The sequence below is a fragment of the Strix aluco genome, chromosome 1, assembly GCF_031877795.1.
Source record: "Strix aluco isolate bStrAlu1 chromosome 1, bStrAlu1.hap1, whole genome shotgun sequence".
NCBI lineage: Eukaryota > Metazoa > Chordata > Aves > Strigiformes > Strigidae > Strix > Strix aluco.
This window is the reverse complement of record NC_133931.1, coordinates 91,250,928-91,275,417: the sequence shown is the minus strand read 5'-3', so window position 1 is coordinate 91,275,417 and position 24,490 is coordinate 91,250,928. Positions and strand designations below refer to the sequence as shown.

The 24,490-nt window shown below is 38.5% G+C and overlaps 1 protein-coding gene across 5 annotated transcripts in view; it reads left to right on the top strand.

Moving 5' to 3' along the window:
• PIGN (phosphatidylinositol glycan anchor biosynthesis class N) overlaps positions 1-24,490 on the top strand; it is a 111,343-nt gene that overhangs the window by 65,599 nt on the left and 21,254 nt on the right. For all 5 annotated transcript variants that reach the window (XR_012623537.1, XM_074826689.1, XM_074826718.1 and 2 more), the window contains exons 13-21: positions 1,283-1,361; positions 3,606-3,785; positions 7,027-7,163; positions 8,197-8,296; positions 8,422-8,514; positions 9,917-10,008; positions 14,395-14,506; positions 20,136-20,244; positions 23,871-23,973. Coding sequence is in view for 4 of the 5 variants with exons in the window: in XM_074826689.1 (XP_074682790.1) it covers positions 1,283-1,361; positions 3,606-3,785; positions 7,027-7,163; positions 8,197-8,296; positions 8,422-8,514; positions 9,917-10,008; positions 14,395-14,506; positions 20,136-20,244; positions 23,871-23,973 (1,005 nt within the window). In the remaining variant the exon portion in view is untranslated. The remainder of the gene's footprint in view (positions 1-1,282; positions 1,362-3,605; positions 3,786-7,026; positions 7,164-8,196; positions 8,297-8,421; positions 8,515-9,916; positions 10,009-14,394; positions 14,507-20,135; positions 20,245-23,870; positions 23,974-24,490) is intronic.

Genomic DNA, 24,490 nt, shown 5'->3' with positions numbered 1-24,490 from the left:
TGCTGTGCTCTAAACTCAAGGAAACAGTATCAAAATATACCAGGATGTTATTTGTAATAAAAATTCAGATTTCTCAGGCACAGAATCCTTTTAATATATTTCAGGCCTCAAAAGATGATATGTATGTATTGTTGATGATGTATCAACAGCTTCTGGGTTATAGACAGAAGTGGTTCCCAAGTGTTTGGGAGCTGCAGGGCTGAGCATTTCCATGCAGCAGTTGCATAAGATCAAGACCTGCCTCTGTGGTTCAGCTGTGCTGTGTGACCACACAGGTGATTGCTGCTGATTTAAACAGTAGGAGTGAGACCCCAGGGCTGGTCCTATTTTGGCACAGCCTGAAACATGAAGTTAATGGTTGGGTATGAGGCATGTGAAGGAGCACATGTGAGGGAGGGAGGCATGCAGCTAGGCTGTCATGTGCTGGGGATGCTGAGGAGATGATGCTGTGCCACAGCAGTGTTGTGGAAAGCGTGATGGAAAACTGCTGTATGTGTGCATGAGCTATCAGAAAGTTGTGACCCGTGACAGTGACTGTGTGTGGCTTATAACTTGCCCAGGGTAAGTCTAGGATCTTTTGGCCTGCTGCCATCCTTGGAAAAAAAATGATACAGGAAAAATGGCTCTTTCCCCCTTCATCTGATGGAGGTTGGTTGACTGGCTTGTTTCTCCATGTTGCTACTGTCTGTAAGGGAAAAATTGTAGCAATTATTTAGGTTGATGATCAAATACATTGAAATCAAAGAGATTTTTATCACTGATCTTAGTGTAGCCAGGTAACTACGTTATGCCCTGCTCTGGGGAATCTGCTAACAGCTCCCTGTGTAGCAGGAGACAAGCTCTTATTTTTCAGAGACGAGATTGTTAGGCATCATCTACTGTTAGTGTGGAACCTGAACAATTTTTTCTGTGCTGACAGGCATATATCAAAACCGTTAAATTGCTTAATTCTTTTATGTGCAGTGCTTCTTGTCCAGAGCAATGGTCAATAATAACGCACAAGGGAGATAATTTCCAGCAGTATTAGATGGGAACACCTACATAAAAGAAAAGTCTCTTAATGCAGAGATCTTGGGATAAGTTAGCAGCAGTGTTGACGCAAGTGTGAAGATGAACGTAGAAGAATGGATTAGTTTGTTACCTAATTACATCTAATGAAGTTCAGAATATTTTGGTATGTTTCATTCCAGAGTAATTTTTTTATTACAAAGATAATTTTTTCTGCCTCTTCCTCTGCTCGTGAAAAGAAGAAACATTAATATCTCTTTGTATTGTTGTACAGACCACTTTCTGATTCTGAACAGATCAACTTTTTAAAGAAAGCGAGACTATATATTCAGCAGCAGAAGTACGATGAAGCGGTAAGTCTGTTTTGCTATATGCCTTCTAGAAACTTTTTACAGGAACTTATATGTAAATATTTAGATTTGTTTAACTTGAAACTGGGAAATAAAACTTTTTTCCTTCCTTGTGATGCACATCTCACTAACACAAACAAAATCCCACTGTAAGCCTCCACAAAATTTTGCATTTTGACATCAGTTCTAATGAATAATACTGACTTGTATTTTTTCTCATACTTCTTAAACTGTTTGTTACCATTTCATAGTATACTAACACACAGTGTTTTTTTATTTTCCACTGTAAAAAAGGGTAAATTGAGAAAGAAACTGAGGAATGTAGTTCATGTTCACACTTCTTAGGCTGATAGTTGCATGAGAAAAAGAAGTATGATGTCTTGCTCCACCATAGATCCTGCTTTGTTTTGTTCTTTTACCTGAACCAGCTGTTCATGTTTTTAATTTCACATTTCAGTTTGTCAGAGACTAGGAGCCATATGTGGAATCATTCTGTGCTTCCCAGTTCCGGTATTACTTTCCTAAACATTTGCTACCACTCACTGTGCGACAGGGTACTCAAGGGGTGCAGTTCGACAGTGCTTGTATTCTGACATTCACAGAAATAATTTGTAGAGTGAAATGATACAAAGTCTTTCATTTTAACGGGTGTAGTTTGGTCACTGGCTTTTGTGTTAAAAAGTACATGAAAAAGTTGGATATGTAAGATTACATTAACCTGCCAGATGCCTGGAAGAATGGTTCCATTATGTGTTAGGGTTCAGCTCTTCTTTTTCCCTAGTATGTTTCTCAGGGTAATAAAATACTATTTTATGCACAGGACAGCTGAATCTATTTTATACCTTGTGCCTTTTTATTTACCTCATTGTAAATTGGAAATAGCTCAGTTTAAATCAATGGATCTATTTTGCTGTGGGAGCAGGTTTTCTTTTTTGGTTCCTAATACTACTACTTGGCTGTCACACATTCACTTATAGGAGATATTTTATACATTTCAGCAGTACAACTTGTGAGTTTGTGTTGCTGGTTATATATAAATTTTACCCCTTGTTCACTTGAGTGCCCCAGATGTTCAAGTTCACTTTTGATCACTAAAGCATTGGGCTTGTGCCTGGGCCCTGGTTATCATCAACTTCCTATATTGCAGTGCAGAAAGGTCGGTACCAGCTGCTGGGGTATAGATGATTCTTTGCCTCATCAGCTCTGCAGCTCTTTGCATTTCAAATGTGCGTTCATAATTGTATCCTCAGGAATTACATGATTTTGGGTGAGTTTGCCCATTGGCAGACTTGTGATCTCTTCAGTAGTTGACATAGGTTTTTCTGTTGATTGTTTTTGTTAAGTCCCAACTGGATACCTGGACATAGAAAGAGGCATCATCATATATGCTCAACTTATTATACTCTTCCTTACAGATCTTCTAATCACCAGAGAATCCTCTGTGATCACAAATTACACAGCTGAGCTTCCCATCTTTGGGTAAACCCCAGGGGTCAGCACACCTCTGTGTAAGGAGTGACGCTCACGGTGGGAGGAACCACTGTCTTTATCATGGTGTCTCCACAATGGAGGCACTGAGTAAGGGAACCTGTGATTAGACTGGGTACAACCCTTCTTCTGTCGAAATGATTTGCATCCTGAGAGCCCCAAGCAACTGCTTTGTGAATGAAACTGGGGCTCCAGTTCAGTCTCTGAATTCATCTCTGGTGCTTACACAAAGTGCCAGGGGTATCCGGTACTATTGAATTGGAGGACATCAAACCCCAGGAAGGGGGGTATTTCAGGCTGTGAAGAGTGACCATGTCTCAGCTGCATCCATAATCCTCCTCCTATGTAAATGTTGTGCCTTCAGAAGCACATGACTGGTTTTTTGGGAGGTCACTTATACTGGAATATATATATATATATATATGGTCAAATGCTCATGGGAAAAACAAGTGGCATGTTTGGTAGTAGTTGGTGTTCAACTTGTGCTATCTGTGTAGCTTTCACCATCTGACCACTGTCGTGGCCAGGGGGAGTGGCAAAGGAGCCAAATGATGCTTGACTTTATGTCCAACAGGAATCCAAAGCAGTGTGTGCTCCAACAGTTGGCGCTGGCCAGAACACTATACCTAAGCGCAGAGAGGACACACGTGCCAAGAGTGGCAGAGCTGCTTGAGCTCCAGTTGCTGTCAGTTAGATCAATTTGTGGACTGGAGCTTACACTATTCTAAACTATTACTTTTATGTTTTGTCTGCCTCTAGGTATCTCTGTGCAAAACCCTGATTAACCTTGCTTTGGAAGGCTTGTCTTATTACCATACTTACGACAGATTATTCCTGGGTCTAAGTATTGCAGTGAGTTTTGTGGGCTGGACAGCTTATGTGATTTTGGTGATTATCAAGACCCATACCAATTTGACCAAGACTATCCAGGCTAATAAGGTAGGTTGGAAATATGCAATAATTTTTTTCTATCAGTTTTTAGCATTATATATATATATGTTCAGTCTCTCTGTGTGGAACAAATTGCACACCTACTTCCTTTGACTGCACATGGAAACTGGCAAGCTGTGGATTTTTCTAGCTACTGTAATCCTGCATAGTGTTACTGTTTGGTCCGTTTATTAGGATCAGTATCCTATAAGCCACATGGTCTGAGTATGCAATACTGTGCTTTCTCAGTTTCTTCCTTCCTGCAGCTATGCATTTTACTAGATGCTAATGCATGTGTAGACAAACATAGTGATTTAAAACTATTAGAGGGTCTGTCTCTAACCAGAAGTAAATTTTCAGCATTAATTGTGGTAAAGTCACCATTCTGTTGTAATAATACTTGTTTGGAAGAATACAGACTTCAGGCTTCCATTTTGATTTTTGTTCTTTACTGCAAGGCCAAAAAAAATTAGCATGTAAATTGTTTTGTTCCTGTCTCTTTGTCAATGTGAAATCAGTTTTCAGAAGCTGTGCAGTCCAATCATGGAGTTTTTAAAATGTATAACTTGTTTTAATAGGAAGGTGAACTATGGTTTCCCAGATTGGCTTGCTCTCTTGCTCTTTGTGATTTGCAAGGTTGCAGCAGAAGACATCAAAGATGAAGGAAGCTCTTTTTGACAAGATTATTATGGTTCAATTTTTCACTAAGTACAAAATCCTGGGAAATTCATTTACTTTCAGTCATTCATCAGGAAAAAATACCACAAAAATATGAACAGGCAAAAAGCTAGCATTTCACTAGAGGATTAAAGCCTTGAGGGGGAGAAGGAAAAAAATCTCCCAAACTTCAAGAATTTGTTTCAGAATAAAAGGAGTTGTTTCATTTGGTAATGTGGATGAGAATGAGCACTCACTTAGCATCTTTACTGCCTTCAGTATATTACTCTGAGAAAATTCCTATCATGCTATCTTGAGGTTTTTACTACTGACTGAAATGAGATAGTCTTGGCCTTTAATGAAAATGATCAAACAAAATTGAAATGGAAAATATTCACAAGTGCTGTACTGCATGATTTAGGTTTTCTTTCATTAAGTAACTGAGAAGAAATAATCCAAGATTCATGTTATGTTAGATATGAACAAAATTATTACAATAAATAGACTGAGTATTGGGCATATTAATAACTACATTAAGCAAAAACTTCACATTTTTTGTTGACATCAGATTTTAATTTAGTATATTGATTTTACTTATTGAAGACAAATTTTATGCTAGTGACACTGGTAGAAGAAAAATTAGGTTTCTTAGTTCTTTGTCTAGAATTTTTCTTTCCTCAGTTTTAGTAAAAGGCCTTTTTCTGTAGAAACCTTTTGTATTGTTCCTAAATACTTAGGGAATCACAGTGTGAGGCTAATGCTTCATATATGGAAGTTATTTGGTTTATAGCTAATAATGGAGCTACTTAAAGAGTTTTGCTGAGAAACTAATCTACCATTGACAAACAGTCTTCTGCAAAACACAGCCTTATAAAATGTGAAAGGAGCCTCTGAATAATGAAACTGCGTATCCTGTATATATTATCTTTAAAAGTTTTGACTTGTTATGCTGCATATGAAAAAACTTTTTTTTCTTCTAGTGTGTTGTTTTGCTTAGCAAGAAGCCTAACCTTTTAATCTATTTTTAAACATCCACAGAAAATGCAAATCTGGTTTCCATTTTCAGTGCATGACCAACTATATTGGATTCTATATTTATGTCTCTATATGGAATAAAATGTTGATTGTGTGTACTCATTCAGTGATAAATTATATTGTGTGCATATCATACCTATACATATTCATTCTGTCTATATGTCAGCAAATGTAAAATTTAAAACTAATAAAATGAAATTGCATTAGGTCAGCTTTCTAGATGAGATTTTTTTCTTACTTTAGTGGCATATCTTAGCAGAAATTCTATTTTAAAAATCATTTAGAATTTGCATTTGCTGTCAGTTTAGATCAAGACAGTTGTATGTCAACTATGGAGGGGTGGGGAGACCAGAAAAAATGTTAACCTGTCTATGTGAACTACTAATTGAATGTCTTCTCAGCATATTTAACGTAGTCGCATATCTGTCTGCATAACTCATTCAAAAAAACTGGCATTCGTATAGAAGAAAACAGTGTCTTCAGTCATTATGTACACAATACATTAAAGACTGCTCAGTCACCAAAGCTGCCTTTACTATGTCAAATTGCAATACATAAAGATAAAATTGTTTATTTAAAACTTGTAGGTAATCCTCCCTTACCAGTAATTCTGATATCTGAATGTCCCTAAATAAGGAAGAGTAGTTCAATCATCAGGTAAAAGGCAGATGCAGAGTGATTGTTTAAATTCTCCTCTTTGCACAAACAAGAGATTGCTACTACCTGATGATTGAGGACTAGCCTACCTGTCTGAGATTACCCATTTTAAAAATTTATTTGCTTTCTGATGTTCTTCCTTACAGCTCTCTCAGTCTGAGAAGGTGTTTCTTTGAGTACATGGTAGGGAGAATGTTCTAATCTCATAACTTAATTATTTATTTTTTTGTTTTTTAGGGAAGCCCAAAGCTGACGCTGTAGGTTAGGATTAAATACAGTAACAGTTCCGGCTGTGCTAAGAACCTTTCAAGTGCTGTGTGACTCCAGTTCTCTGTTGTATTTTGAAATTGTAGGATCTCTGAGTAAGGTCATCTCTCCTGTAGAAGACAAGCCTCCTTCAGTAGCTGCCCCTAGATCCTGAAAGATTTTGCATTTTTTCCAGTGGGAGTTAATGCTTTATATTTTAATTTAGTTAGTTCTCTTACAAATGTCTCAAGCAAGAGGAGGAAACGTGCTAATGCAATTTTCATTAAACATTTTGGCTGTACTGCTATGAACTTGAACTCAAAAGGTTATATTCCAAGTCTGTTTTCAGAATCGACATTTAAGAGAATTTTTTTTCCAAGACCCTTAGCATCTCTGACTTCCAATGGATTTCAAGTACCCATTGAACATAAATAACATTGCATACATTGGGCTTCCAATGTATTGGGCTTCTACTGTTTTTTTTCATCTGGCTGGAAAAAGCATCCAGAGCTGTGTACGTAGACACAAGGCAGCTTCCGTGACTGTGTTAAAATAACATTTGCTTTACTGTGTAACTAACAAATGGAAAATAGTGTGTAGTTTAAAACGTTTTATTGCTGCTTCAGGAATGTTTGTCCAACCATTTGTTTTTCAGGAATCTACTGTTCTCTTCTACAGTTTTGCCTTTGTTGGAATGATAATAGCTTTTTTCCTGTTGATTCAAACATGTCCTTGGACATACTACATATATTGTCTCTTGCCTGTACCAGTATGGTATGCAGTTGTGAGAGAGTAAGTAAATAATACATTTTGAGAACAATGTTTCATAAAACCAGGTCTGTACTTCCTTTTGTTGACAATTACATTTTTCCTATAAGTTTGGGAGAAAAAGTTAGATATAATGTTATTAAACTTCCTGAGACATTCCAGAGGATTCTGGTTTATATGTCACTTGACATATAAGTAGTTTCCAAATTGACTGATACAGCTGCCAATACTAGAAGATATCTTTTCTATTAGCAAAAGTTAATTAATGTCTTTCCAAGACAAAATGTTTTTAGTACTCTCATAACTGTAACAAATGGGTCCTAATATCTTGAGCAAATACCTGTAGCAGCTGACTTCTTTTGTAAAACAGAACAGGTTGTTCCTTTTCTTCAATAATTTTGAAATAGTCTGATCCTGCAAAGTGTTAAGTATGCTGAACTCCAGCTGCTTTTGGAGAAGGTGTGCTAGTCATGTTGAGGATTGTGCTCTCATACCGAAACAAACTTGTCTTGTTTAGGTCTCTTTTTACTCCAAATCCAAAAATACTTGTTACCTTCTGATTTCTATTATTTACCTAATCTACTGGCAATTCTGTAGATACCAACTCGGTATTATTCAGAGAAAATGAGACCAACTGCAGTTAGATAATGAGCTGCCTCATAAAACACTGGAAAAGCTAACTGGGGATTTTTTTCTCCCTCTAAAGTTTCTGAATGTTTCATCAGTTATGATGGGCATTAAGCACAGCATAACCAAAAATGTTCATAAACTCAGAGACGATTTGGATAAAGAATAATCTGAAGCTTGTCCAGTATGGGTGAAGATGTGCCAGAAATGGGAGGGAAAAAGCTGGAGGGTTTTATTGTAGATTTTATATCAAGTAAAACTGGGCAGAAGGAGCCTCAGGCCATCACCCCCTCTGTAAACAGCAGGCATGATCAGCAGTACCTGAAACATTTCTTGTGCCCTGACCCCATCTTTGCCCTTCAGAGGTAAAATCCTATGTTATTTCTGTTTTTTAAAAATAATTATTATCTTGTTCCATCATTTTGAACAGACTTCCTCTTATTCAAGACCTTGCTGCAAATCTCTTGTCACTTCGTATCGGTCAGTCTATGGGATTCCTCTTGGTTTGTGCACTGGGAATTGAAATACTAGTAAGTGTTTTATCCATATGTATCAACACGGTGTCTCATTGCTAGCATTCTACCTATTTGGGTAATTGTAAGTTTTATTAACGTGCTTGTTTTTCAGTCTTCTGTTGGATTATTTTTTTATTTAGGTCTTCAGCTTTTTCTACCGCTCTACGCTTACTATTGGTCTTCTTGTGTTTGCTGGCTGGCCAGTGATCACACAGCTGTGGGTTCAAGCAAAGGTACTGTATTGCTTTGCCTTAAAAAGAGCATTTTAAATGGCTAACAGCTGATTCTTAGGATGTTGGGACTGGTCTCTTTGGAATGCAGCTTTAGATTCTTGTTCAGTTATGCTCTTATTCTGATCTCTGTCATGAGCAGCCTGTAGCAAGGCAAGGGAGTTTAATATGATCTGGATAGATCTGTTATACAAGATAAGTAATAAGGCTGCCTAAGAATTTTGGGGTAGCTAAGAGTTAGCAGTTTTCTGTTAATGATAACTAAAAAATGCTTGACTTAAAATCATATGAAACATACATCATTTATCAAATTGTCACAGTGACAGAAGTGTTGACATGCATGGTTGGTTGATGAAAGTCCACCATTTAAGTAATATGATCATTTATTGAAAAAGAATTTTGATGGTAACTGAAAAATGCTTGTCAATTCATTATTGTCTGCAGTCAGCTGGCACGCATTGTTCCTCAGAGGCAGCTTTCTGTTTTGTTTTCCCAGGAAAAAACTTGACTTCTGTAGATATGGGTGTGAAGTGGCACAACCTTTAATATAAGACACATTTCTTCCATTAGTTTATTCAAACATCTCTTATTTCACAGGATACCTAAAACCTAGAGTTCTGGGATAACATTACCTATTTAATTAAAACAAAAAAAAAATGGAGTCCAATTGCTATGTCTTGCTCTGCGAGAACTGTCAAGATGGAGGCTTGTATTTGTTTATTTACAATTTTTTAATTGTATTTCTTGTATTGTCTTAAAGCTGGGTATACACAGATGTTTCGTAGCACTGAAAATTTCCTTTCAGGAACTTGAAGCTGACTTGAGCTTGAAAACTTTAAGTGATATAGCTAGCTCTTAATGTCTTTATTAAGAGTAAAATACCTGGGATAGGTTGTTTTTTTTTTCCTCCTAGCAAAGAATTTAGACAACTGCTTAGGTGATTATGGTGGTTAAATCAAATGACATTCAGATTCAAAGACTGGAAAATGCTACCATATTATTAGAGAATAGGTGATTAGTTAGCTGCTTGCAAACTTCTGATGAGATTAGTTTTATTCCTTTCTTCCGTAAGATTACTCGTCAGCTTTCTAGCACTGCAGTGTGGATGAAGGCCACACTTTGAGAAAGTGCTTTTAAGTATGAGTTTAGCTTTAATTCACATTGTCTTTGATAGGATTTTGACAGCTGTGTAAATGAGATTCTTTTCTGTATTAAATGGAAGTACTATAATACCAATGACCTTGTGCCCCTTTTTCAGTTAATTTTACTCTTGATAGATGCAGGGGTTTTTTGCCTGTGGGAGATGCTAGGAGCTGTTAGTAGTTCAATGAAGTATTTTTTTCTGATTAGACAATTGCCTGTCCACATGACCTCCAAATAATCCCATTTGTTTTTTGTCTTTTAGACAACAGCATTGATCTGGACTCTTCTCTGTGTGCTCCTGGCAATATTTCCTTTAATGCCTGTTGTAGGAAGAGAACCAAACATTCCTCTGGTGTAAGAATCTTATGTTGTTCTTTAAACTTTTTATTTCCCTCTTTGATATTCAAAATTTAGGCTGAGTTTTGATATATGTGAGGAATTGCATTATTGAAAGTTGGCTGAGACAGGTATTGAAATTCAGAATTTAAATAGCATGATTATAGAGTCCTCAGTTATTCACTAATGTGAATGAAAATAGATTTCTAATTCTTTTGACACATCCATTTGCTTTTTGCCTTATTCTCTAATTTCTTGTCGAGGGAAACATTTCTCACAATACAAAATTTTGCAAATTTTACATTAAAATAAAGGCCATCATTAAAGGAGGAGCTTCACTGCGGTGCAAACATGGTAAATAGCACTGACATATGTGAATAAGAACATTTATTCTAAAGCAATTTACTTTAACAGCATCTTTCTGAATTCCTCCATCTAATTTGGAATAATCTGTCTTTGAATAGCACTCTGTACCTAATGAGATATTCAGGGAAATAGAACATATAGGCAGAGATCTCGTCTTCCTTGGTTTGTCCCTTGTCTCTTCTTTTTCCACTTCTACTTATCTGTTCTGCATTTTCCTTTCTGGTGTTGCTCGTCTGATTTTCTACAGTTGTTGATTTGCATTTTTTGTAGTGCATCTTTGTCATCTGTCCCTCTCCTCTCGTGAGCTACTCTTTCATCATACAAGCATTCTGTCACATCTGGATGCAGTCCAGGTGGTTGGCCTGCAGGTGTTAGGTTTGTGGAATCATTGTAGTTACTGCAGAGAGAAGCTTGAATTGACCTGGGCTGCAACAGCTCCTTCTGCTGTCTGGCAGAAGATGCTGTGCCCCATCAGAGGCAGAGTGCCTGATCCTTAGTAAAATATTCAATTTGAGCAGTAATATATGATTGCAGGTAGAATTATAAGCCCAGATATTTCTGAAATTATTGACATTCTGCCTCAATATTTTTCACTGTGATTTAAATCTTATCTGTTGAAAACCCTTCTTAGTCTTGGTGCTTGGGCACTGTTGGAAATATTCAGGATAGATTTGCTTTGGTTGTATTACAACCTCTCAGCTGTATATACACATGTATATATTTCGGCTGGTCCAAACTGAGGTTTTTTATTCCTTAGAACATTTAAGCACAGCTTAGAAATCAAAATGGAATTAAATTACTTTCAGATCTTCCTCCCTAACACCTCTTTATATTCACCTTACCCAGGTGGTACATCTTCCTATTTATTCTTCTAATGAAACATTGTACCTCTGAATCAGTTCGCGCCTGTATGAATCTTGTGAAGGGAGTTTTGAAGCTGAAAAGGCTTGAAGCAATAATTAAAAATATATATGTATATGACACTTCAGGATATTGAAGATAAGGAGATGCTGGGAGAGAAGATACAGGAGGAAGAAATTAGGGTGCTGGTGAGAAATAGGTGCATTTATTAAATCTGTTCCTGAGCAGTGGCACTGTATGTCAGGTCAGGGCTTCTTCAGTACATTAATAAAACTTGTATGGTATGAACAGGGAGCTCCTGACTCAACTCAATCATAAAAAGGAAGCATAGAGGAAGTGAAAGCAGGGTCAGGTGACTTAGGAGGAACATAGAGATGCTTTCTGAATATGCAGGATAGGTTAGGAAAGCCAAAGCTCTCATGGAATTGAATCTGGTGAGATGTAAAGTGCAACAAGACACAAGACAGCATACAGCAGCAAAAGGGAGACTAGGGAGAAAGTGGCCCTGCTGCTGATTGGGATGGGGACCTGGTGATAAGTGACATGGAGAAATCTGAGGCCTTCCTTTGCCTCTATCTTTACTGGTAGGACTGGCCATCAGAAACCCCAGCCTTCAGACTGCTGAGACCTGTGGGAAAGTCTGGAGCAAGGAAGACAACCTTAGTGGAAGAGGATCAGGTTAGGGAATGCTTCAACAAGTTGGACATGCATGAGTCTATGGACCCTGATGGGATACAACATAGACCAGAGCTGAGGGAGCTGGCCAGTGTCACTGTGATAATCTTTGAAGAGTTGTGTCAATGGCTGGTGGGAGAGGTTCCTGAGGACTGGAAGAAAGTAGATGTTCTCACTGCTGTCTTCAGGGAAGGGCAAGCAGGGGATCCAGGGGACTACAGCCTGGTCAGCCTCACCTCAATCCCTGAAAAGGTACTCTAGCAACTAATCTGGAAGCAAACCTTTTATAAACATGTGAAGGACAAGAAGGTGATTGGGAGTAGTCAGCATGAATTTATGAAGGGGGAATTATGCTTGACCAACTTGTTAGCCTTTTAAGATGAGAAGACTGGCTCAGTGACAAGTGGAGAGCAGTGAATGTTGTTTATTTTGACACTAGATCAGTGGACAGTGAGGTGGACTGGAAACAGGCTTAACTGTCAAGTTCAAAGGATTGTGATCAGCAGCACAAAGTCCAGCTGGAGGCCAGTCACTAGTGGTGTACAGCAGGGGTTGATACTGGGGCCAATACTGTTTTAAGATCTTCATTACTGACCTAGATGATAGGACAGAATTCACCCTCAACAAGTTTGTAGGGGATACAAAACTGGGAGAAGTGGTTGATGCAACAGATGGATGTGCTGCCCTTCAAAGGAACCTCAACAGACTGGACAAATGGGCAGACAGGAAGCTTGTGAAATTTGAAAAAGGGAAGTGCAAAGTCCTGCACCTGAGCAGAAATAATTTCCATGCACCAGGACAGGCTGGAACCAACTGGTTTGATCATGAGCCAACAATGTGCCCCTTGCAGGAAAGCCAATGATATCCTTGGCATCACCAGGATGATGATGAGGAAAGTGATTATTCCTCTCTACTCAGCCCTGACGAGACGCATCTGAAAGTGCTGTGTCCAGTCATGGGCTCTCTGAAAAGAGAGATGTGGACATACTGGACCAGGTCCAGAGAATGATCATTAAGATGAGTAAGGGATTAGAGCATCTGTCACAGGAGAGCGAGCAAGAGCTGGGACTGCTTATCCTGGAGGAGAGATTGAGAGAGTTGGAACTGGTTATTCTGGAGAAGACTCAGGAGGATTTTATCAAAGTATGTAAATACCTGTCTGGGGGAGAAGAATAAAGAAGACAGATTCTTCTCAGCATCCAGTGAAGCAAAAAGAAATGGGCAAAAATTTAGATACAGGAAATTCCATTTAAACATAAGAAAAAAGCTTTTTTATGCTGTGTGAGGTCAAGCACTTGAACAGGTTCCCCAGAGAGGTAGTGGAGTCTCCATCACTAGAAGTATTCAATGCCCAGCTAGACATGGCCCTGAGCAGATTGCTGTAGTTGGCGCTGCTTTGAGTAGGGAGTTGGACTGGACTGATCTCCAGAGATGCCTTCCAACCTCCATTCTGTGAATGAGTAGCCAGCAACTGTGTTCCTGTACTGATTAGATCATTACTTGAAAATTGCTATTGAGATATGCCTGTGTAGACTGATTTTACTGAATATGTGAGGTATTTGTACATTTTTGTGTTATGCCTGAGAAAACACAGTGAGTGGAGCAATCACAAATGGTCATTTTTGTCAGTAGTCTCTCAGAGGAGATGCCAAGGGACAAGTGGAAGCAATGATTGTGTGGTTTGACTACTTCCCTATCAAGGTTGTAGCATGACAGAGAAATACATGCAAAAACTTCTGCTGCCTTTACAGTTCCTCTGCTTGCTTGGTGACTGAAGTGAGACAATTGGAGGTGATATTAGTATTGATCTTTTAGTGAATCATGTCTATTATTTTGAAACAGCGTCATAATTAGCAGATTAACTCAATAATGTCGAGCAGTATTTTTTCCTTGTGTTTATGTGATGAATGACAATCTTCCTGTTAGTCTTACTGTTGCATTTAAACAAAACTATACATTTGATCGTAATGGTGGTGTAATTGCCCTGTTAGATGATAAACACGACAAACCTTGAAACCACTAAGTTTAGATCACCGATCACTGTTACTGTTGTGTTCAAAATATTATTTGAATGTAATCGAAAGTACCTAAAACAGTGGATAACAGATCAGACACGTGGCCAAAATGCAGATTTTTTTGCCACTGCCATGGAAAAGGCATGATTGTATTTGTGGATGGCAAGCTTGTATTAAAAAAAAACAACAAACCAAACCCACAAACACCCACAGTGCGCCCACTGTGCGCACCGCCCCCACCCCCACCCCCCCCCAAAAAAAAACCACCAACAGACCAACCCCTGCAAAAAAAAAGAAACCAAACCACACTTGATTCTGAGTTGGATTTTGGTTTTTTTAAAGCTGGGTGTTGAAATTTCCTTAACATATTAAGTCTGGATACTGTAATGAATTATTTCATTTTAGTGAGGAACACTTTTATGAAAATTTCCTGAACCTTTTGATGATATTTCCTGGGATTTTATTGTTCTTTTGTTTGTTTTTACAGAATAGCAACTGGTTTGCTGACTCTCTTGATCTCTTGCTTCTCATTGAAGTCTCTCTGTAACAGCAAAAATAAGTACAGAAATAATGAAGATCTGAAAGTACATTTTTATCAGGTCGGTTGCCACTTCTCAGTAATTCTGAATGTTAGAGGGTTTTTATGTGCAAATTTTTACATACTTGGTAAGAACATTTTCCTACCAAAGCCACAATATTCAAGAAGGAAATGATTGTTCCTAAGAGTGTTCCCCTTGACTATTTCAAGAGGACCATGGACTCATGGTAATATGCATTTTTAAATATCATAATGCTGTGTTCCCAAAAGCTCATCCTGTGCGTATTTATGCGTATTGATACAAAGACACGCATACACATTTTGATGCCCTACTCAGTGAGTTGGAGAGTTTGTCCTGCCTGCAGTCTGTGTATGTAACTTCCAGTGACCTTTGCAGGAATTGCACATGCACCCTAAGGACAGGCTTGCTGGTTCAGGGGGTTCTTTCCAGTTTCTGGGTGTTGAATAACAATGTGAGACTGATATTGAGCTGGTTTTCTGTTGGTTAAATCTTCTTTCAGATGAAAGATGAGATTTTTTTTTTCTTTATACCTTCATGAAATAGGTAGATCTTTTCTTAGTAGGTGCTAATTAAGTTCTAGAGAGCTTTTAAGATTCTAATAATACCTTGCATGTCTGCTGTCGTCTTTTTTTTTTTTAACTTATTACAAGATAATGGTTTTATTTCAGGAGCAGCTTTATTGGTTATGACTTATTATGTGCTGGAGTTTCTTACTGAGCTAAGCAATGCATTCATTATATCAGTGATTTAGGAATGGAGCTGAAATTGTTTAAAAGGAGGATAGGAAAGAATAATGAATGCTTAAAAGGCCTTTACCTGAGCATGCACACACCTATAATGTAGCCGTGTTTTCTCTTCACTTTTCCGGCTTACATGTGGAAAAGAGGTATCACTTCCTTTCCTAAGTGTTTAGGACAGATATTTCCAGTATATACTCAGCAGTGGATTTCTCCCTGCAGTGCCTGAAAATAACTTGGATGGAGGAGTGAGAGAGCAGCCAGCTGGGCATCTGGCAGCTGGCTGACATCAACTCACCACACAACTGCTGGAGCACCTCACATGGTGTAACTTTGTGATCAGCTCACAAGTGATGATGATGATGATGAAGTATATCTGTAGTCAAAAAGTAATGCCAGGCTACTGTTGAACCAACTATAGAATCAGGAAATTCACTCACAGTCCTGAGATACTTCAGTAGATGGAAATGTTCAGCCTGCTTGTTCAGGGAGTAACATCTTCGTTTTTCTCCCAACCTTTAAGAATATCATAAAGATCCTCAAATGGCTCCTTAATCAGAAGATATTTTACAAGAGTGACATCTAATTATTAGTCTCTATTAGATTTTTGTTTCAGAATCTTACTTGGGATCCAGCATTCACACTCTGGGTAAGGAAAGTACTGGGAGGGTAGATTATTCAGACCTAGAAGGGGAGAAGGATATTACAGAGGCATTACACATGTTTCTAAATAAATAACTTGTTTTGAGGTTAGATTGTGTTTAGTTGCTTTGAAGTGTACAGGAATACAAAGGAAAACGTTTGTCAGAAGACTGGTATTTCTAGGCAATATAATTCCCTTGTTCTCCTTCTACTTTTGAGTCGGAGTTTTCAGTGGGGACAGGGAAAGGGGTAATCTTCAAAAATGCTGGTTTGGAGCATTTTGAACACATGAATTTAGATTTACAACTCCCAAGCAGTTTTAAGCATGAGATGAATCATCTAATCAGATGAAACGTACTTATTTTGCAATGACAGACAGTGATCAGGGCACTGACATTCATATACATAAGCACACACGATCAGGTTCCTGCTTTGTATATCTGACAAGGGGTTTCTTAAAAGTAGTTTTTGTATCTCGTATGTGGTGTTTGTAGGCAGTCACTGAAGGTTATGCTTTCCTCTGATAACGTTGTTCCTTCCTAGACAGGAAACTCAGATTGGTTGTTTGATGTTTCTTCATTTTGGAGAATGAGAAGATAAATTAATTTGCTACAGGTCTGTCTTCTTTGTGTGCCACTTTTCTCCAAGTATTGACTGAAGTGGAAGGGAAAATATGGAGTCCCTTCCTCATACACTTTATGGTTTGTCTTGGGGATTCCCTTAACCACTCTGCTAACATCTTTTATAGGTTCAGCTCTGACTAAAAGCCTTTGAATTACACAATGGAGAAGGAATAGCTGGTGTTTCTAGATTTTTTTCTTTTAGCAAAAAGCCTACTGATCTGGCCAAACTTCTCTGATCAGGATCCCAACTCTCTTTTTTTTTTTTTTCTTTGAATCCTTTTCCTCTTTGTTTTGGTAGTGTCTGTGTGCAAGAAACCTATTTCAAATCTTTCATTTCACCTCACTGCAAATTTTTGCATCTGCTTATTTGTGATGAGAGAGATTTTCATGTAAGAGAGAATATTTCCCAAAGGCTCAAGTAGTTCTTACTTGCCTGAGTTGTTCTTCACAAGTTAATTTGGGATTACATCTGAATAAAGACACTTCCCTTTTCAGTTCTCTTCTTGCTTCGGTCAGAGAGAAAGAGGGATTCAGCATAGCCTAGGCTTTTTGTTGTGCTTATGATAAATTTTTTTTCTCTTCTGAAGACAACTTTCTTCTTTCTTGTCCGAGTGAGCTTCATCTTCCATCTGGGAATTAGCCTGTAGTGAAGATATCATGCCTGTTATCAAAGAAAGCTTGTTCCGTTACATTAATCGCTCTCCTTATGGTCAAAAAGAAATCTGAGTTGGCGGAGACCATCAGAGTAGGCAGAAAACCCACCAGTTTGTGTGTAGTCCTCCACAGAAGAAATAATTCCCTGAACTATGTATTTTTGTGTTGGTTTCTCCACAGATGGGACAGAGTGTACACCTTAGCAAATGATATGAACTACATACCTATATGGATTGGAGACGCCATTTACAGGCTACTCATTTATTCACTGGGTTTTGTACCTACATGCTGTAGATTTCCAACAAGGGTAGCCTTAAAGAAACAAAGAAGTCCCAGACAACCAAACAGCATGATCAAAGAAAGTTTTCAGCAAAAGTGAATGACTACACAAATTTTAAAATGTAACTTCATATGGTTACATTTACATTTCTGTTACAAAAACTTCAGTTATGTTTAGACCTAATTTTGAAGTTTTGATACATGTCACTGTTTGTTTGAGGTGGAAGATACTAATTACACCCTCACCGTTTCTAAAAATTGCTAAGAGTTTCTCAGGTTTTCTCTTGATATTGCTAAACCAGGAATATTTTTTTTGCTGTATTTTGTTTGCTGTGGCAAGGAGAGAATTGTCTTTTGGTAATGCTACTTCTGTCGTCTGGTGAGGTGGGTGTCAGTCTCTTTTCCCAAATAACAAGTGATAGGCCAAGAGGAAATGGCCTCAAGTTGCACCAGGGGAGGTTTAGATTGGATGTTAGGAAAGATTTCTTCACCCACAGGGTTATCAAGCATTGGAACAGGCTGACCAGGGAAGTGGTTGAGTCACCATCCCTGCAAGTATTTAAAAGCTGTGTACATGTGGTGCCTAGGGACATGGTTTAGTGTTGGAATTGGCAATGTTAGGTTAATGGTTGGACTCAATCTTCAGGGTCTTTTCCAACCTAAATGATTGAGTGATCTTTGAGAAGTCATTAAGACCAGGAATGGTGAAAACAGGAGTCCTTTATAATCCGTCAGCTAGACTGCTGCAGTGCTTACTGTACAACTTAATTTTTTGCTTCACTGCCGAAAACACTGCTATTTCCATTGGTTGATAATATTGGGCTACATTATTATTGTAGGAGGCTTGAACTTCATGTGGGTCCAAGGTGGTCAGTTTATTAGTTTTCTCCTCTAAATTAGGAGGAGAAATAAACAGTAGGAATCCATGTCATATTGGTGGAACTAGGGGACAGGAGGAGTGTTTTCAACCAGCCTTGTACAGTGTCCAGCTGATGACACTGGTTCTCCTACATTCTCTCTATGAATTGTTATCATGTTAGATGCTTAGGAGAGATCCCAGACGGAGCAGCTGGTGAAGAGGTGTTGGGACTGCAGATGTCACCCTTGATTTCCTCTTTCTAGCTGCAACCTGTGGATGAGTGTTCCTCAGAGGCCTACTCTCAAGCCATTCAAGAATAATCTCTGAACTTCAAGGAAGGTTGTGAAGGTGGAAAGAAGACAGATTCTTAGCTGTAGACCTCAGTTTGTGTCTCCAAGTTGATTCTGTGCTGTTCCAGAGTCCTGGAGGTGCTGGTGAAAGCTGAGAGCAGTTTCAACATTACTTAAACTGTTAACACAGGAGTCTCAAAAGCAGATGCTGAGCCCTTCCCTAGACACTGGTATAGATCTAGCAGCAGTAAATTGGCTTTACTAACGTGCCCAGGTCATCGCAAGTCTTCCAAGGCACAAGATACATTATGGGATATGACACAAAGTGAGTGCAAAATGACTTCACAAGTAGGTAGGGGCTAGCAGAGGGATTACCAGAGCTCATGACACTAAAAGAAGTTGAAAAGATATATCAAAGGGGAGAGATCTGGCCTGAATACAGCAAAAGCATCACAAATAAACATCAGAGGTCTGAAGGGGCCAATTCCCTGAGCTTTTGGAGATTTAATGCTTCGACCTACCTTATTGATGTCACACAGCAATGCAAGTTACATGTTCTTGTGGCCTGAAATTAAATAGAAGCAGCAGATACTGAGCACCGGTAAAACCCGGCCAAAAAAGAATGCTGATGCTAAGTGTATCCTCTGCAGGTACCACTCTAGGTATCACTGTGTCTGGCAGGGGAATGGCAGCTATTCATATGGTAAAAAGTGATGGATGTGAACACTGCGTAGTTGCTTTGCACTAAAAAAGTCACAACAGCAATTATATCTTGTAATGCAGTTCAAAAGCACATGTTTGCAAAGTACTGTGCATGCTTGATTTGCCTTTTAGTGGAACTGCGGAGTTGTGAATAAATAGCAGTAATTGAAAGCTTGGCTCAAGCGTTTTCTTGGATAATTGTCATCTTTCAAAAATAACTGACTCATGGGGTAATTTTCCTAAGGTTTTTTGCACCTACTCGATGACTCAGTGGTGTCTCTTGAATTAGTCAAGAAAAAAAAATCCCTTTTCAGCTTCACTGCTTCTCAAGGCAGAAAACTCTGCTTGAGGTGGTTCGGACAATTTCGTTTGAACAGTCTGCTAAGATTGCAGCTTCTTTCCATCTTTTAAAATCCACCTCCATTCTGCGCTGCTGCTGCTGTCTCTTCTTACAGGAGCTGCACTGCCCATGCAAAGCTCTTTCCTTAACTGGCCTTCCCTTGCACCCTGTACCTGATCCTGCAGCAAAGCCAGATCTTCTGCTAGTTCTTTATGGATGCTGTTTGAGGACAAGTGCTCCTTAAAAAACGGGGCATATGTTTTCTGTGGTTTGCATGAGTGTTTAAGGAGTTACCCTTAACAAAGGTCATACCATGTCAAATCAGTGATCCAGGCCACTTGTTTAAACTATTTTAAAATAGCACAAATAAATAATAAGAATAAAAAAAAAATAGAAGGAAGTTTAAAAAGCAGACTTCCTGTTCTTATGATGATTCAGATGAGGTGTTTATGCAACTCTAAAGTATATTTACATATTTAGTATGGGATGGCAGAGATCCATACATTAATTATGTGTTTCATTGTCTGATTTCTTCTTTCTAGATGTTGAGCGTTGCTCTTTCAACATATGTTGTAAGCAGCACCCATGACAGTCTCAAGAACAAACAGGGATTGCCCGTATTGAATCAAATTATTAGCTGGATGACTCTAGGTAAGAACATCTTCCCCCCCAAGCTGATAGTTTGTGAGGTTTGCGGTTGGGGGCGGTGACACTTTTTTATTAACATCTTACTTTTGCACATATTCCTTTATTTGACTCCTAATAGTTCTTCCATGTGTTCACTATTCTTTCCTAAGTGAGGTTTTTTGAGGAATGTCTTCTAAAGTATTACTCCTTTGTAGGTTTATAATAAAATGCAAACAACTTTGATTTACAAGTAGCTTTATCTTTTGTTTTGAATATTATAAATATCTTGAAGACCCCATTTAGGGATATAATGGTATAAATTCCCTTTTTGTTTCACTTGGAGCCAGATGAGGGTGATCTGAGATGTTCTGCAAGCAATCCAGTTAAGCATAGGGAAGTGAGAAAAGGTTGTTGCTGTATTTCAGTAGAAACAGGAAGTTGCAGCTGACAGCGGAGACCCTTGGGGTATGGAAGTCCTTTTCAGAGCTGCTTTGCAAAATACCTGTGAACTAATGATGCGAAAGTATGTTTGATATCTGTTAGAACCTAATTATTAAAGAAAAAAACAATTTACAAATCTGTGGATTTTTCATCACTCTAAATCTAGGATGATTAAACAGAGCAAACGTAATTATTGCTGGCGTTGTGGAATACAGTAAAGCAATACCTTTTGATTTGAGCTATAAAGTAATTTCTGTAGAGCTCTATTAGAAAATGTTAAGCATTGTTTATCCCCAAGTGATCTGGGATGTGGGATTTGTTTTAGAACTAAACATATCCCATGCAAAGTTTCATAGCAGCTCTTTGCTAAAAGTCAAGACCAGGAATTTAAACATAGATTAACAGAAGAATTATGACTCTTGTTATCTAGTTGCTGGATATCTTGTACTGGTGACATTGTTTTAACTTAAGCAGTCTTGTCAGTTTTAGCAGTCCTGCTTCTGTTTGAACAAATGGATTCAAGATTAATACAACTGATTGTGATCAGTGTGTGTGTGAGCAATGCTCTCTTTGTAAGGTATTTTTCTTTGGAGCATTTTTCTTTCCATCGTGCTTTCCGAACCCTTCATAGCATGCTAAGCTAAGTGGGGATCTCTGTGTGGATGAATTCCTTGCAGTTGTAAAGTCCATGAAATCAGTGATGTCCTGCTTGGCTTACTGGAGCAGGAATTGAGGGTAAAGGTTATCTTTCTCTCCCGTGTAAGGGTGAGACAAAAACATTTTTCATCCAGATGATTTGGGCAGTCAGAGAGGTCTAGAGTTATGAGGAAAAAGTATATTAGAAATTCTCTTTGCTGTGCATGATGTTTCTATGATAAAAATAAAGCTAAATGTGAAGTAAACTGTATGTACCCAAAAAGTCTACTTGCTGCCACGGCAATATTGAATATTTTAGCAAAGTCTTTCAGACTGGAAGTAATCATTTTAAGTGAATATGATATACAAGGTAGGAGCTTTATGTGCTTGCTAGAGTTGCTCTGCATAATTAAACACAGAACTAAGCAGATAAAAAGCTAAGGCATCCAACAACAGGTCCTCAATACTCCTGTTGGAGAGAAATGCCTTGTCACCACCATAACCACAACTAGCATCTGCCTTGTCACTAATGTGTACCACAAATGTGGCACCATAAGAATTAAGGTGCCAAGGTCTACTGTAGCTTTTCAGAGTTAGTGGCATTACAGATGGTCAAACTCCTCTTCATCTTTTTGCTTAGTTGTGGAAGAATGGCACTGTTACTTACTGAACTCTCATTTTGCACCTCTGTGTGTATTTATATAATCAGAAACACAGTTATCAGTATTTATTCATAATAATACTGATATGAGTATTATTATCATGTCAGTGTGATAATGAGACAGGCCTGTGTCGAGCTGGCTTGAGCTGTTACACTGTATGGTTCATGCAGTGTACGTTAACTGCAAACATAGAGGTAAAAACAGGAGGCATAAAGTTAATCCAGCTGTTTCCCGTGTTCTTCAGAACTGTCTTTATGTGAATCTCTAAATTCATGTATATTATGTTTTCAAGTTTTCGTCAGTGAAATCTGTCATAGCAACTTGCCAAATATTGAGGAATTTGGTGGCACAACTGTCTGCAGGGGACACATACAGAGAATTGTATAGGTCAGCCAGAAACCTGCAGGTCTTTTGATGGTTAATATCTGATGTGTTGCATGAGAGAAGGAAGGGAAAGGCTAATTATCACCCACCAGTCACTCATCTGTTCTCCTCTGTGATTGCGCTCAGAGAGTGATACACATCTGATGTGTTGAGTGTCATTCACAGAGGCCAGTTCCCACACTGAGTTTCTTTCCAGCTGTTCTGACTTGCAGTGAGGTCCCTGGAGTTCCTTCCTGACTCGGGCCTGCTTTAAGTATAGAAAACTACAAGTGGTGCTGAAGGACTGGAGCACCCTTGAATTGAAGTTGCTTATTCTGTAATCACAGCAGTGGCCAAAGCTGAAAGCCAGGAAATAAAACATACTGACCCACAGGTTTCAGAGATGGCCTCATCTCTCTTTCATTGATAAGTTTACTATAAATTCTAATGTATACTATGACAATAAGCATTAGCAAGCACTTTCCGTATGTTATAGTTTATTTTCTGTTCCTTAATGAAGTGATTATTAATTAATTATGACTTACTGTTGATGTAGTCTTTGATTTAGTAATATGAGGGCACTATACCACAATGAAGAATCACACTGATGTTATTGTCAGTGCACTTCTTTATTAAACACATAAAATTTTTGTTTTTAAAAAAACAGGTTTAAAGATTAAATCACAGCAATGCTTTTCCTTCTTCCCTTCCTTCCTTCAAGCACTGGCTACTTTTCCTCTGCTTTGCTTCCTCTTTACTCAATCTTCCAATAGCCCATTTCCTCTCTTCCCAGTTTTCCTCACCTCCTGCAAACTGTTGAGCCCTGTCCTCACCTGAAAAAGTTTGCTGGCTAGAGGAGCCTCTTTAGGGGCATCACAGACTCTGCTAACCAGGGCTGACTGGGCAATTGAGCAATAGACTGCACTAAGGAGCAACATGCAACTCTTATGATCCCACACCAGCATTGGAGAAATGCATTACAAGTTTAAAGCAAGCGGCATCAGTCATATGACAGATAGGTCCCCTGTAGTTCCTTAAATCTTCCTGGTTTAAAACTTTCAAGTGGAGAAGCTAGTAAGTTGATAGTTTCTGTATCTTTACTGCCAGTATTTTCAGTTGCACTTCAAAATGTAGCAGGTTTCCTAATCTAATCCAGTGGAGCAATGGCTCTGTAACCACAGTCTTTTCACTGCCAGAGGTCCTTGGGGCCATGGTAACTGGTTCTCAGGGTAGTATTAAGGACTTTTTTAGAGTGATGCTTCTGCATCATCTTAAGGACTTATTAACATCAGTTCATGAGAAATTAGAAAGGCTGTGAGGTAGAAAACCAGGGAATTAAAATGTTAGAGAACTAAAATTACTTTTGAGAAATACTAAGCATTCCAAACATTAGGTTTTCTTTAGCAAAAATAACTTCTGAAAATAGAAGGGCGTATATGACCAGTATTGAATTTCAGTACATGAAGTGTCAAGATTTGAAGAGCGTTATCTTGTTACCGAGGATGAAATGTTTTGCATATAGTGACTGACAGATCTCTTTTATTACAGTTTCTTCCTCTGTGTTGCCATTACTGAGCCCCACGTTCCTCTTTCAGCGACTGTTCAGCATATTGCTCTCCCTGATGTCCACCTACCTGCTCCTCAGCACAGGGTACTTCTTTCTTACTCTATTTGGATTGGTCTTGCATATGAAAATCAAGGGCTAAATGTGAAACTGCTGAATCTCATTAACTTTTCTGTTAAAGGTGTAATGTGTGCTTCCAGCTGTAATCTCACCATTCATGTGTCCTTGTTTAGTTTCTTAAATAAGTTTCAGGGGAAATTCCATATTCCTCCTTGTATTATAAATACAGTTTTGTTGATATTCCTTTCAGCTAGACCAAGCAGTGGCTGGAAGGGTATGTATTCAAACAATTTTGCGCCAAAATAAGAAAGTCTGGTTGAGTTTGTCTTTTGTTGTTTTGGCATGTGCTTTTCTGCTTGCAAACAGAAGGAAATAACTTCTCTCCCAGATGCTCAGCACTTGTGTATTTATGGCTTAAATAACGTGCAACAGGAAACAGGTAGCCCTTAGCTGAGGGAAAATTTTATTCAGAGAGATTTTCATGGAAGTAATTTTTTTCAAAGGGATGCTAAGTCCCCACAAAGAGTAGGGCTTGCTTCTTTTT